General features: G+C 45.8%; 1 protein-coding gene across 1 annotated transcript in view; it reads left to right on the top strand.

Annotated features, from left to right (window-relative positions):
• PRKN (parkin RBR E3 ubiquitin protein ligase) overlaps nt 1-10,697 on the top strand; it is a 1,165,698-nt gene extending 1,155,001 nt beyond the window's left edge. Inside the window, exons 11-12 of the mRNA XM_069487460.1 lie at nt 2,130-2,247; nt 9,879-10,697. Coding sequence (XP_069343561.1) covers nt 2,130-2,247; nt 9,879-9,991 — 231 coding nt within the window. The 3' untranslated portion in view covers nt 9,992-10,697. The remainder of the gene's footprint in view (nt 1-2,129; nt 2,248-9,878) is intronic.
• The last annotated feature ends 1,322 nt before the right edge of the window (nt 10,698-12,019 follow it).

Raw genomic sequence — 12,019 nt, 5'->3', positions numbered from 1 at the left:
TGTAGGGACAAAAGTGACTATTTTAGATGCTAATCTACCATGTGATTTCTGACTACCATGTGATTCCCAAGCCTGGGGATGCCCCCAAATGTCCAGCTGATGTATGACTCTTCATGCAGGAACACCTACCCACTGTAGGTGTCACCTGTCCTCCCAGACAGCCCTTGACACCGGTGCAGAAATCCTAGGCTGTGACACTCGCAGCATTGTCTCAGCCACCTGCTCATTCGTTCCAGAGCATGTAGACTTTTACCCCAACATATGATAGAAGCCCTGAGTCTGGACGTCTGCCTGTCCTGCGGCCGCCCAGGACCATGCTCCTGTCTGTAAGTTCCTCTAATGAATCCCCCTGTACCGACAAACTGGATTCGTCTGCCTCCTTCCGGGGTCTCTCTGGCATTTGGGGCCTGCTTTGTATATACAGCCCTTCCACAGAACAGCATTCATTTAAAATAAGGAGAACGTGTTGTGTTTCATAAACAAAAGTCTCAAAACGTGGAGTCTGTCTTAGTCAGTTGGGGCTGCTGTAACCAACTTCCAGAGACTGAGGCTTTATAAACAACAAAGGTTTATTTCCGGCAGTTCTGGAGGCTGAAGGTCTGAGATCAGGGTGCCAGCAGGGCTGGTTCCGGCGAGGGCTCTCGTCTGGGTCGTAGACTGCCGACTTCTCATCGTGTCCTCACATAAGGAAGGGGCCAGAGAGTGCTCTGGGGTCACTCTGATAAGGACACTAATGCCTCATGGCCTAGTCACCTCCCAAAGGCCCCATGTCCTGATACTGTCACATTGGGGGTGAGGATTTCAGCATCGGAATCTGGGGAAGGATATAACATTCAGCCCTCTGCAGAGTCTGCAAAGGAGATGAGAAGGGAGCATGTCCTTGCAGGTGAAAACATTGGGAACTGCTGCTCTGGCTTCTTCCTTTTCCCGCTCTGATCCCAGGGTTCAAACCCTCTGAGCTGCCCCCACTGCCCCGCGCTAACTGGCTGATCCGGTACCTGCCCCACCCTGGTGTGCGGTGGTTACACAGGGAGCCTTGCTTAGCCCTCCCAGGCGGCGAGTTTGCCGTGCGCTGGCGTGACGGCCCTGCCGCTGCAGACGGTAGGTGCATGGCCCTGTGCGGGAGCAGGTGCGTCTGCGAGTCTCACTCACTCTGCTCTGGGTGCTCTGGGGTCAGAAAAGAAGTGAGAGAAAATTGGTGTTTTGAGACACAATTATTTCTCTTCCTTTGCCATCATTTTTTTCTTTCTTCCCTGAAAGAACGAAGCATCGTAATATAAATTTGCAACTTTCCAGTTTGTAATTACTCTCCGATAATGTGCTATTGATAGGCATGAGGTTTCTTAAAGTTGAGCTCTGAATATTTGTCTTGGACTGAGGTAGTGTCCTTTGTTAGAATAAATGGTTTATTCACAGGCTGAAAATGCTTTTAATTTGCCAGCGTGTACGAAAGCCTCCAGGAGTGCACGCGCCGCCCCACCGGGCCAGAAGCTCCAGGGCCTGAGTAGGAGTCCACACGGCTGCGTGCAGAGACTCCGTAGGGTGCCTTCTGTCACATCAACTTCGTTTCCTTGCTCCTGCTCCTGTCCCTTCTGTGACGACATTTGGAGTTCCCCATCTTCCAGGTGCAAGAAGGGAAGATAAGATGTAGAGGACAGTTTAAAAGCAAAGATTCTGGAGTCACACCAACCCTCTTACCTACCAGCTTTGGGCCATTGTTTCACTTGTCTAGTCCTCAATGCAAAATAAAAACTAGTATTCTCACTCCACACCTGAGGACGTGTCTAATGAGAAGTGCATATAAGCATGGACCACCTTGCCTGCATATGAAGCCCCTGATAGATGTTACTTATTACAATTATGCAAAACCACGAAAATAGCAGACTTCACGCTAGACACTGAGCTGTCCTGTCCCGGCTGGTGAGCGTGTGCCACATGCTAGGAGCACTGTGCTCCGAGCTGTGCAGTGGCTGTCCAGCACTTGTCAAGGGACCTGATGTTTGGGCTTCTTGCCCAAAGGCACTTCCTTCCGTCTTTAAGAATTTCCTGTACCAGTGTTTCAAGGAACCTAAACTTCAATCCCAGTAATAAAGATCTGAATTTAAACTCCTTTTGTCTGTATTACCCAGGCCTACAGAGTTGATGAAAGAGCCGCAGAGCAAGCTCGCTGGGAAGAGGCCTCCAAGGAAACTATCAAGAAAACCACCAAGCCCTGTCCTCGCTGCCACGTTCCAGTTGAAAAAAATGGTGAGTCTGGGCTGTGCAGAGCACGAGGGCGTCAGGGGCTCTCCTGGGAGAGTGTGAGGTGCGTAGTGGTAGCAGTGGGGGATTCTGAGATTAAACAAGATAACATCTGTAGCGTGCCTGGTGGGTAGGGTAAGCCCTTGATACACGACACCGTTATTTTTCATGTTACACAAACATATTTAGCGAGTTCCATGGCTGTGTCAGGCAGACAACATTTATGTGGACGGGAAGGAAATAAACACAGAAACTCAGATCAAGATATTGGAGGTGGTTGAGCGTAAGTGGCTGATTGGTGGTGGCTGTGGTTTTTTCTTCTTCCCGTGACCTTCCCGTGCCCTGACGGCTGCACCACCAGATGACCATGTCGTCTGCCGTCTCCCCAGCTCTGCAGCGTGACTGCAAGTTAGGCTCCAGTCTATGTGTCCACATTTAAAGTATTCCTATGGTCCGGCCCTGGTTCCTCACAGTGACCAATGGGGGACCTGCCTGCCGTCCATCCTGGACGTGCCAGCCAGTGTAAAGCCATCACAGCCAGTGCTGGCAGAGCTCTTTCTGCACGTGAAACATTGCACACGTGTGTCGCAGAGTCAGCAGCATTACCGAGATGAACCGTGGAATGAAGCGCCAGGTGCGGCCTCCCCAGCTTCTCCCCACTGAGCACCCACCACACCTGGCTGGTGGCCGCCAGGAGAGGCTTGTTGTGGAGTGAAGCCTGGCCAGGCCATGAGCAGCACGCAAGTCTTTGCAGTGTGTCCTTTAGAAAGTCATCACTGATACAAACAAGAGGACCCCAACACTCCCCAGAGCAGTGGGCACAGGCTTAGCTCCATCCAAGTCTCCAGCTCTGAATCAGTGGGAAGAAAAAGAATGTGCCCAGTGAATCATTATCACCCCTTTGCTGCTGCAATGCTCCTAGAATGTGCAGTGTCGGCACGCAGCCGTGAAGAGCAGGGGGCATCATTGGGGTCAAAGAAAAGGCCTCTCTAGCCTTGGCCACCACTGGCTGACTGTGCTGGTCAAACTGGCGAGTGAAAGGGAAGGAAGATGGAGCGGCCCTCGCAGGGGAGGTGTGTGATGGTGACTGGTGCACAGGGCCGGCACAGATCACGTAGTAAGAGACCATTTGCTATAATCAAAGGTTCTTGTTTTGGTTTTGCCCATCCCCTCTTCCCCCCCTCCTACCTGCCGGATACCCTATGAATGTTACTTCTATGTGTGCCCATTAGTGTTGCTCAGTTAGTACCAATTTGATGGTGAGTCCATGTGGTGCTTGTTGTTCCATTCTTGTGATACTTCACTTAGAAGAATGGGCTCCAACTCTATCCAGGATAGTACAAGATGTGCTAGATCACCATTGTTTCTTGTGGCTGAGTAGAACTCCATGGTGCACATGTACCACATTTTATTAATCCATTCATGTATCGATGGGCACTTGGGTTGTTTCCACATCTTTGCAATTGTGAATTGTGCTGCTATAAACATTTGAGTGCAGATGTCTTTTTTATAGGATGTCTTTTTTTCCTTTGGGTAGATGCCCAGTAATGGGATTGCTGGATCAAATGGTAGTTCTACTTGCAGCTCTCTAAGGTATCTCCATATTACTTTCCACAGAGGTTGCACTAGTTTGCAGTACCACCAGCAGTATATGAGTGTTCCTATCTCTTTGCATCCACACCAACATTTATTGTTTTGGGACTTTTTGATAAAAGCCATTCTCACTGGAGTTAAGGGATATCTCATTGTGGTTTTGATTTGCATTTCCCTGATGAATAGAGACATTGAGCATTTTATCATATGTTTGTTGGACATTAGTCTGTATTCTTTTGAAAAGTTTCTGTTCATGTTCTTTGCCCACTTTTTAATGGGGTTCTTTGGATTTTTTTCTTGCTGATATTCCTGAGTTCTGTATAGATTCTAGTTATCAGCCCTTTATCAGATGTGTAGCATGCAAATATTTTCTCCTATTCTGTAGGTTGTCTATTTGCTCTAGTGATAGTTTCTTTGGCTGTGCAGAAGCTTTTAAATTTGATCAGGTCCCATTTTTTTATTTATTTTTGTTGATGCTATGATTGCCTTTGGGGTCTTCTTCATAAATTCTTTGCCTAAGCCAATGTCTTATAAGAATTTTTCCAACATTTTCTTCTATAATTCTTGTGGTTTCATCCCTTAGGTTTAAGTCTGTTATCCATTGCGTGTTGATTTTTGTGGGTGGTGAGAGGTGTGGATCCTGTTTTAGTCTTCCACATGTGGCTATCCAATTTTCCCAGCACCATTTATTTGAACAAGGATTCTTTTCTCCAGTGTACGTTTTTGTCTGCTTTGTCCAAGAAGAGATGGCTATATGAGGATGGTTTTATATCTGGGTTCTTGGTTCTGTTCTATTGGTCTATATCTCTGTTCTTATGCCAGTCCCATGCTGTCTTGGTTACTATAGCCTTGTAGTATAGCTTGAAGTCTGGTAAATTGATACGTCCCATTTTGTTCTTTTTGCCTAGGATTGCTTTTGCTATACAGGTTCTTCTCTGGTTCCATATGAAGCACAGAATTATTTTTTCTAGATCTGTGAAAAATGATATTGGTATTTTAAGAGAGATTGCATTAAATCTGTAGGTCACTTTGGGTAATATAGATGTTTTAACAGTATTGATTCTGCCAATCCATGAGCATGATATCGTTTTCCATCTGTTTACATCCTCTGCTGTTTCCTTTCACAGTGTTCCATAGTTCTTCCTGTAGAGGTCTTTCACCTCCTTAGTTAAATATACTGTTAGGTATTTTATTTTCTTTGTTGCTTTTGTGAAAGTTATTGAGTCTTTGATTTGGTTCTCAGTTTGACTGTTGTTGGTGTATAGGAATTCTACTGATTTGTGTACATTGATTTTGTAACCTGAGACTAAACTTATTTATCAATTCCAGTAGTCTCTTGGCAAATCTTTGGGGTTTTCTGGATGTAAGATCATATTGTCAGCAAAGAGTGATAGTTTGACCTCTTCTTCCCTCATTTGGATGCCCTTGATTTCCTTGTCTTATCTGATTGTTCTGGCTGGGACTTCCTGTACGATGTTGAATAAAAGTGGTGATAGAGGGCAACCTTGTCTGGCTCCATTTCTAAGCGGGAATGCTTTCAGTTTTTCCCCATTCAGTATGATGTTGCTGTAGGTTTATCATATATGGCTTTATCATTTTGAGGTAAGCCTATTTTGCTAAGTGTTCTTATTATCATAAAAGGGTGCTGAATTTTGTCAAATAGTTTTTCTGCGTCTATTGAGAGGATCATATGGTCTTTATTTTTACTTCTATTTATGTGGTGAATCACATTTATAGACTTGTGTATGTTGAACCATCCCTGCATCTGTGGGATGAAGCCCACTTGGTCATGATGGATTATTTTTTTGATGAGCAGCTGAATTCAGTTTGCTAGGATTTTATTGAGAATTTTTGCATCTGTATTCATAAGGGATATTGGTCTGTGGATATCAGCCCAAAATTGAGGCAGTAATAAAAAAAACCTTCCTTAAAAAAAAAGTCCCTGACCAGATGGTTTCACACCTGAATTCTACCAGACCTGTGAAGAGGAACTGGTGCATATCCTGCAGGAGTTATTCCACAACATGGAGAAGGAAGGGATCCTCCCCAACACATTTTATAGTCAAAGGTTTTTAATTTTTTGCTTGTATTGTTTTTAATGATAATCGTCAAAGTTGGTGAGGGCATCGTAAGTTAGCATAACTTTTCTGGAAACTACTTTGGCAATATATATAAAGACTTTAAGGTTTTTATATTATTTGACCCAATAATTGTACTTCTGGAAATCTACCCTAAATAAGTAATATGAAATATACAATATGCTCATACACCCACGCACCCCCCCACACACACACACACATTTTAGGGAAAAAAGGTGCTAATTGCAGCATTATTTATATTAGGGAAAACTCAAAATCATCTAACTGTCCAGTGACCACAGTATGAGAGAGACTGGTTTATACTGACGCAGCCACGGGAAAGCACCGAGCAGCCCGCGTGGCTGCATCGTGGGGGCTGAGAGCACAGACTCTGCTGTTGCCCCGCCTGCGTTCAAACCTGGGCCCTGCCACCTGCTGTGTGGCCTTCTGAGCACCAGTTTCCCCTTCGTGGAACAGGTTCGCAGCAGCGCTTCCTTGCAGGTTGACGTGAGGATTAAAGGAGGTCACGTGTCGGACGTGCCAGCTCACCAGCCAGGGGTGTGCGTGTTTCATGTCATTGAAGACACGGTGAAAGCAGGGGCAGCCTGCGATCTGTCCTCACTGGGAAGTCGGAATTCCACAAACAAGCAGCACGTGACGTCAGTTGTTGAAGCATAAATTTGTACATGTGGGGAAATATAGAAAGAATGAAAAGAAGACTGGAAACAGTAGCTGTGTGCCACAGTGGGTAGTTCTAGGCGTAACAGAATCAAGGGTGGCTTTACTTTCTTTTTATGCTTTTTTGTAATAAACATGGAGATGTATAACCAGAGACAAAGGATCAATAAAAGCCAGGCAAGTCTCTGCCCACGACCACGGGAGGGCGAGGAAGCTCCGTAGATGCCCCTCCCAGCAGGCCCCGAAGGCAGGAAGGGTGGGGGACTGGCCCAGAGGTCTGTAGGAGCTGCACCGCCCGGGCCTCCTGGTTAGCCCAGCCTTGGGTTGTGCCAGTTTGGAAGATAAGATGTGGGTCAGTGGGCCTGGACACTTTGCTTTCTGCTTCTCTGTTTCATGGGTTGAGTGTCAGTCTGAGGACAGAATCCAGTCTAAGGGAAGCTACATTCCCTTCATGCCCGTATCCACAAATTCGTGGGAAGTTTCCAGCAGCTTCTTGTTTGCATTTACCTCTAAGCTGGCAAAGTTTTTAGAGTTATTGTCCTAGCTGTTCCTCCACGTTATGGGATCTAGCAATAGCCTCGTGCCTGTTAAGCACCAGGAAAGAATGTTAGTAACTTTATGTTTATACCTTCTCTTCCCACTTCCTTTCTTCTTATTCTACCATGCCACTGTGATGCTAGTTTCCATAATAAAATATGACTTACAATGCCAGCATCCCAGATCCATCAGAATTTTGGTATAATGGGTCTAAGTGTAGAAAAAACAATGCTCAACATGCTTTTTCTAGTCTCTCATTCAGCAACAGTTAACACAGACGACTTCTGTGACCAAATGTGTGGAGGTCTCTCCCCACACACCAAGCAATCAATCAGTTCTGCGGTGGACACCAGCTGGTGTCCCCAATTCAGTTCTGACACCGTCTATCGGGAGAGAGCATCAGATCCCACAGACTGAGGGCTGGGTCCCCAGGCTGCCTCCTCGTCCTTCCCAGACAGCAGCTGGCAAGTCCAGGCCTCCAGGACTTCTGCCCGACTGGCTTCAGGCTGGGGCTCCCACGATCCCCTCTCTGGATTCGATTAATTTGCCAGAGCAGCTCACAGAACTCAGGGAAATGCTTACATTTACCAGTTTATTAGAAAGGGTGCAGATGAAGAGATGTACAGGGCGAGGTCTCGGGGAGGGACAATGAGCTTCCCTGCCCTCCCCAGACACACCGCCCTCCAGGCCCCTGCATGTGTCCGGCCATCTGGAAGCTGCCCAAGCCCTGTCCTCTTGGGCCTGTTATGGAGCCTTCGTTGGACAGGCATGACTGAAGCGTGGACAGCCACGTGGAAATGCGCCTGCACGGAAGGGGTGTGGCCTACCACCAGCGGATTGAGTGGGGACCCGCAGGGCCTGTCTGTACAGATTCCTCTTCCCTGCCTGCGGGGTGGGCAGGACCCTCTGGAATGGGGGTCTTATGACCCACAGCAGAAGGGCAGGGGAAAGTTAGAGTCCTGCCTTAGGCTGGTGAAAGGAGGGCAGGGGAAGGTCAGAGAGAGAGAGATTCTGTTTTCTGAGGCCTAAAGCACCCCAACATTATAGCAACAGACTGTAACAAGGGCTAAGGGAGTTATGAACCAGGAACCACGGGTGAAAACCCATGCACACATGTATCATGATGTCACAATATGAAAACATTCTCACCCCTTCCTTTAGAATTACTTTAAAAGTTCATTGAGTTTTAATTTATTGCTCAATAATTCTGCATGATATTTTAGAGAAACTTAAGTGATTTTATAGTATCACACTATTTTGTCATATTATGTACAACATATAAGTGTACACCCATCACATATGTGTTGAAAAGGACACAATCCTAAATGGAAAGTATTAAGATAAAAGTGTTGTAAGTTTTCTCCTTTACTTTCTGCACATCTGTAATTTTTTATGATCTTTAAAACAAACCAAAAAGAAGTAAAAACAAAAGGAAGGGGCAGATTTTACATGTATATAAATTACCCTAAAACAAATACCTATAGCTACCTATCCGTAAGTATTTTAAATTAGTGGAAGTTCTCATGCCAGGCTTCTAATAATAAAAGGGAGACAGTACTGAGACAATTACTTGGAAAATTTGGCAAGAAAAAACAAATTAGCAAGATAAATGATAAAATTGAACAATGGAGCCCATTCGGTGCCGCACAGGATTCAAGCAAAGAAACTGCTCGTGCCTGGATTACCTCGGAAACTTGGTCGGAGACCGTTCTCTGCACAATGCTTCGCGAGTAACTTCCTCCTCCTCCCGGCACACCTCGCGTCTAGCCCCAGAGGCAAACAGGGACCATATTTAATGCTTAGGGGAAGGTGAATAATTCCAAAATAATCCCCAAAACAAGGGGCTTTTCATCTTGTGCTGCAGAGACCCTGCTCTGTGTAAGGAAGAACATTGGAATCACAGAGATCTTGGCTGAATCTCAGCCTTCACCGTTTAAAAGTGCTTCACCTTGAGGAAATTCTACAACGGAGTAATACTATGATCTCAAGGTGTTTCTGAAGAGTAAATGATATAATATATGTAGAGCACCTAACATTATTCCTTTCTATCCTTCTGTCCTTCTCATCTTAAATAAAATTTTGGATAGCATCAAGGATCATATTCCTATTGAAAGTACTATGCTCTCCCAATTCCTTTTTTATGAGTTTTGCCAAGCCAAATAGCACTATAGAATTGATAAAAAATCATAATATATTTAAATTATCATATACTATGTTAAATTATTAGGTTATATTATTAAATTATATTACTTAATATATGTATTTATAAATGAGGAACTGACCCCTATTTGTGAAACATGAAGCATTTATCTCTAAATCCCATTTCAGGAGAATAAACTCAGATTTATAAGTAAGTTTGGCGCAGTGGCTCATGTCTACAATCCCACCTACTCGGGAGGCTGAGGCAGGAGGATCACTCGAGCCCTGGAGTTGGAGGCTGCAGTGAGCTGTGATGACATCACTGCACTCCAGCCTGGGTGACAGAGTGAGGCCTTATCTCTAAATGAATGAATTGAATAAATAAATTTTGTTGTGGATGAAGGTGGCGTGCCTCAATCTTGTCCTTTTTTTTAGTGACTGTCCTAACATGAGAGCTGCCTTACTGTGCTTTCTGATCTTTTTCTGCAGATCAGATTGTCTCTGCCTTTGTATTGCTCGTGATCATTCATTTAGAAAGTGACTTCTAGAGCAGTGTGTTGGTGCGGGAATGCGTGTTTTCCAGGTGTGGGACCTGTGTCCTTTTCCCCGCAGGAGGATGCATGCACATGAAGTGCCCTCAGTCCCAGTGCCGGCTCGAGTGGTGCTGGAACTGCGGCTGCGAGTGGAACCGCACCTGCATGGGGGACCACTGGTTCGACGTGTAGCTGGACGCCGGCCGCACCGCCCCACACGGAAACACGCACAGCGTCCTACCTTCGTTTGCTACTTCCTTCCCAAACACGCACATGCGCACACACTTCAGATTTCCTTTCCAAAACCACAAAAGCAAATTAACAGAAGCTCCTGTATCCTTTTCACTGTGTCCATGACAAACAGCAGAGCCAGCTGTGACACCAGCAAGAGGTGTTTTCAGGGGTCAGGAGCTAACAGCAGAGCACAGGTCAAGGCGTCATGCCTGTGACTCGAGTCACTGTCATTCTCGCTGGGTCAGTGCATGGAGAGAGATTTCTCAGGTTTGACTTCCTGCATTTTGCCTTCAGTAAATACTGTGAAGAAGCCATCAGCGAGGTGGGAAATAGTTTCAGGGGACTATTGTCGGGGGCTCTCTCTCAGATTCGGCAGTGCGTTCTCAAAACCATATTCGTGACTTTAAGAGCAATGTTCTTATTTAAGTTTTCGGAGAGCATCTGTTCCCAAAGAGCCCCAGGCAGTAGTCAACAATATTTGTTTATCCTCAAGAATTCTATCTTTATAAATTACATTGGTGAAATATCAACTATGCATAAATCAGTTTGTCAACTAAGTGAGAAATTATGAAAGTTAATTTGAATGTTGAATGTTTGAATTACAGGGAAGAAATCAAAACTTAATGCACTTTCATTCCGTCTAATTATTTGCAACTTTAAGAAGAAATTGTTTTTCTGAAAATATTACAAAATCTATAATTTGATTTTAAGTATTCATTTTGCAGCTAGCAGATTTGACTCTAGCATAAATTTAATGGATAAAGGGCCTATAAAGGAGACATATTTAGAAAAGATTTCGTAATGATATTCCATCTTAAGAAAAGTGCACATTATTAAATCAGAAGCTTGAAAGAGGAGTGTTTTCAAGACTGTCAGATGCAAACATGCCTGACTCCCTCCGTGAGCAGGCCACGCGCCCTCTGCGCAGCTGCTCTGGGCCCGGCCTGTGTGGCCCAAGAGCCTTGCGCACCTGTGGGCTCCTCCCAGGAGGGTTCTTTTCTTCGAACAGCAAACCAACTGGAATATTCCTCATGTTAACATGGACTGAATGTGAGTGATCAGACTTTCAACTTTTTTCCTGAGATATTCACAACTCATCAAAAAGATTAACACTAGATGTGGCAAACCACATTTTTCCCCACCCCCGCATCGTGTGCAGATAGTTGAGAACGCACAACCACTGTCTTCTGTTCTCATGAGCTGTGGACCTCTCAGGGAGATTGTGAGCATGACTGAGGGCATCATGAGTCACCCCAGCACACGGAGTCCCTTTTGGGTTTAGAGTCTCCGGAAATGATGAAGTCGGTAGCCGGGCTTCTCTTTTCAGGTGCAGCACCTGAAGTCCTTGCTGGCAGGAACAGAGGGGATGGACTCAGAAATTTTCCAGGTCACATCCCAAAGACATCTGTCCATCTTCACCTTACTGCTTCAGACGGTCCATTTCTTCCAGCCACCGGGGACAGCCCTTTCCCTCAGAGGCACGGCCCTGGGCAGCCACAGCAGCGCCCACAGCTCCCCAGGCTCAGCACAGCCCCGCACTGCCAGACCTGTGTCTCGGGGCCCCAAGAGCCCATGAAAATGACGGGATGTCTGTGTAGTGTGAGGAAAAGGACAGTCACCGGGCGTGAGCCCACCAATCCCAATGGCTCCTGTCCACACTCAGTCTGGACCCCAATCAGGGCCTGACACTGCGTCACCAACAATCCCCGTCAATTGCGTCTCCTCACACTGACCCAATGTGACAATCACATGGCTCCTGATGTCCTGTGGAGCATGCAGCCCTTTTTTATCACCCATAGCTTATTTTTAATGATGTTTTCATTATTTCCTCTTCCAAATGTGCACGGTGTGCTGGGTTTGCGAGGCCTGAACGAGGTTTGCTCCCCTGAGTTTTGGCAGCTGTTTAGCTGTCCAGCGTGGTCTCTTTTCCTTTCTTGGGGGTGCTCGGTCTTTCTTTCTTCCTTCCTTCCTTTCTTTCTTTCTTTC

Source organism: Eulemur rufifrons, chromosome 15, assembly GCF_041146395.1.
Source record: "Eulemur rufifrons isolate Redbay chromosome 15, OSU_ERuf_1, whole genome shotgun sequence".
Classification (NCBI taxonomy): Eukaryota; Metazoa; Chordata; class Mammalia; order Primates; family Lemuridae; genus Eulemur; species Eulemur rufifrons.
The sequence above is the reverse complement of the archived record's forward strand: the minus strand, read 5'-3'. Positions and strand labels throughout refer to the sequence as shown.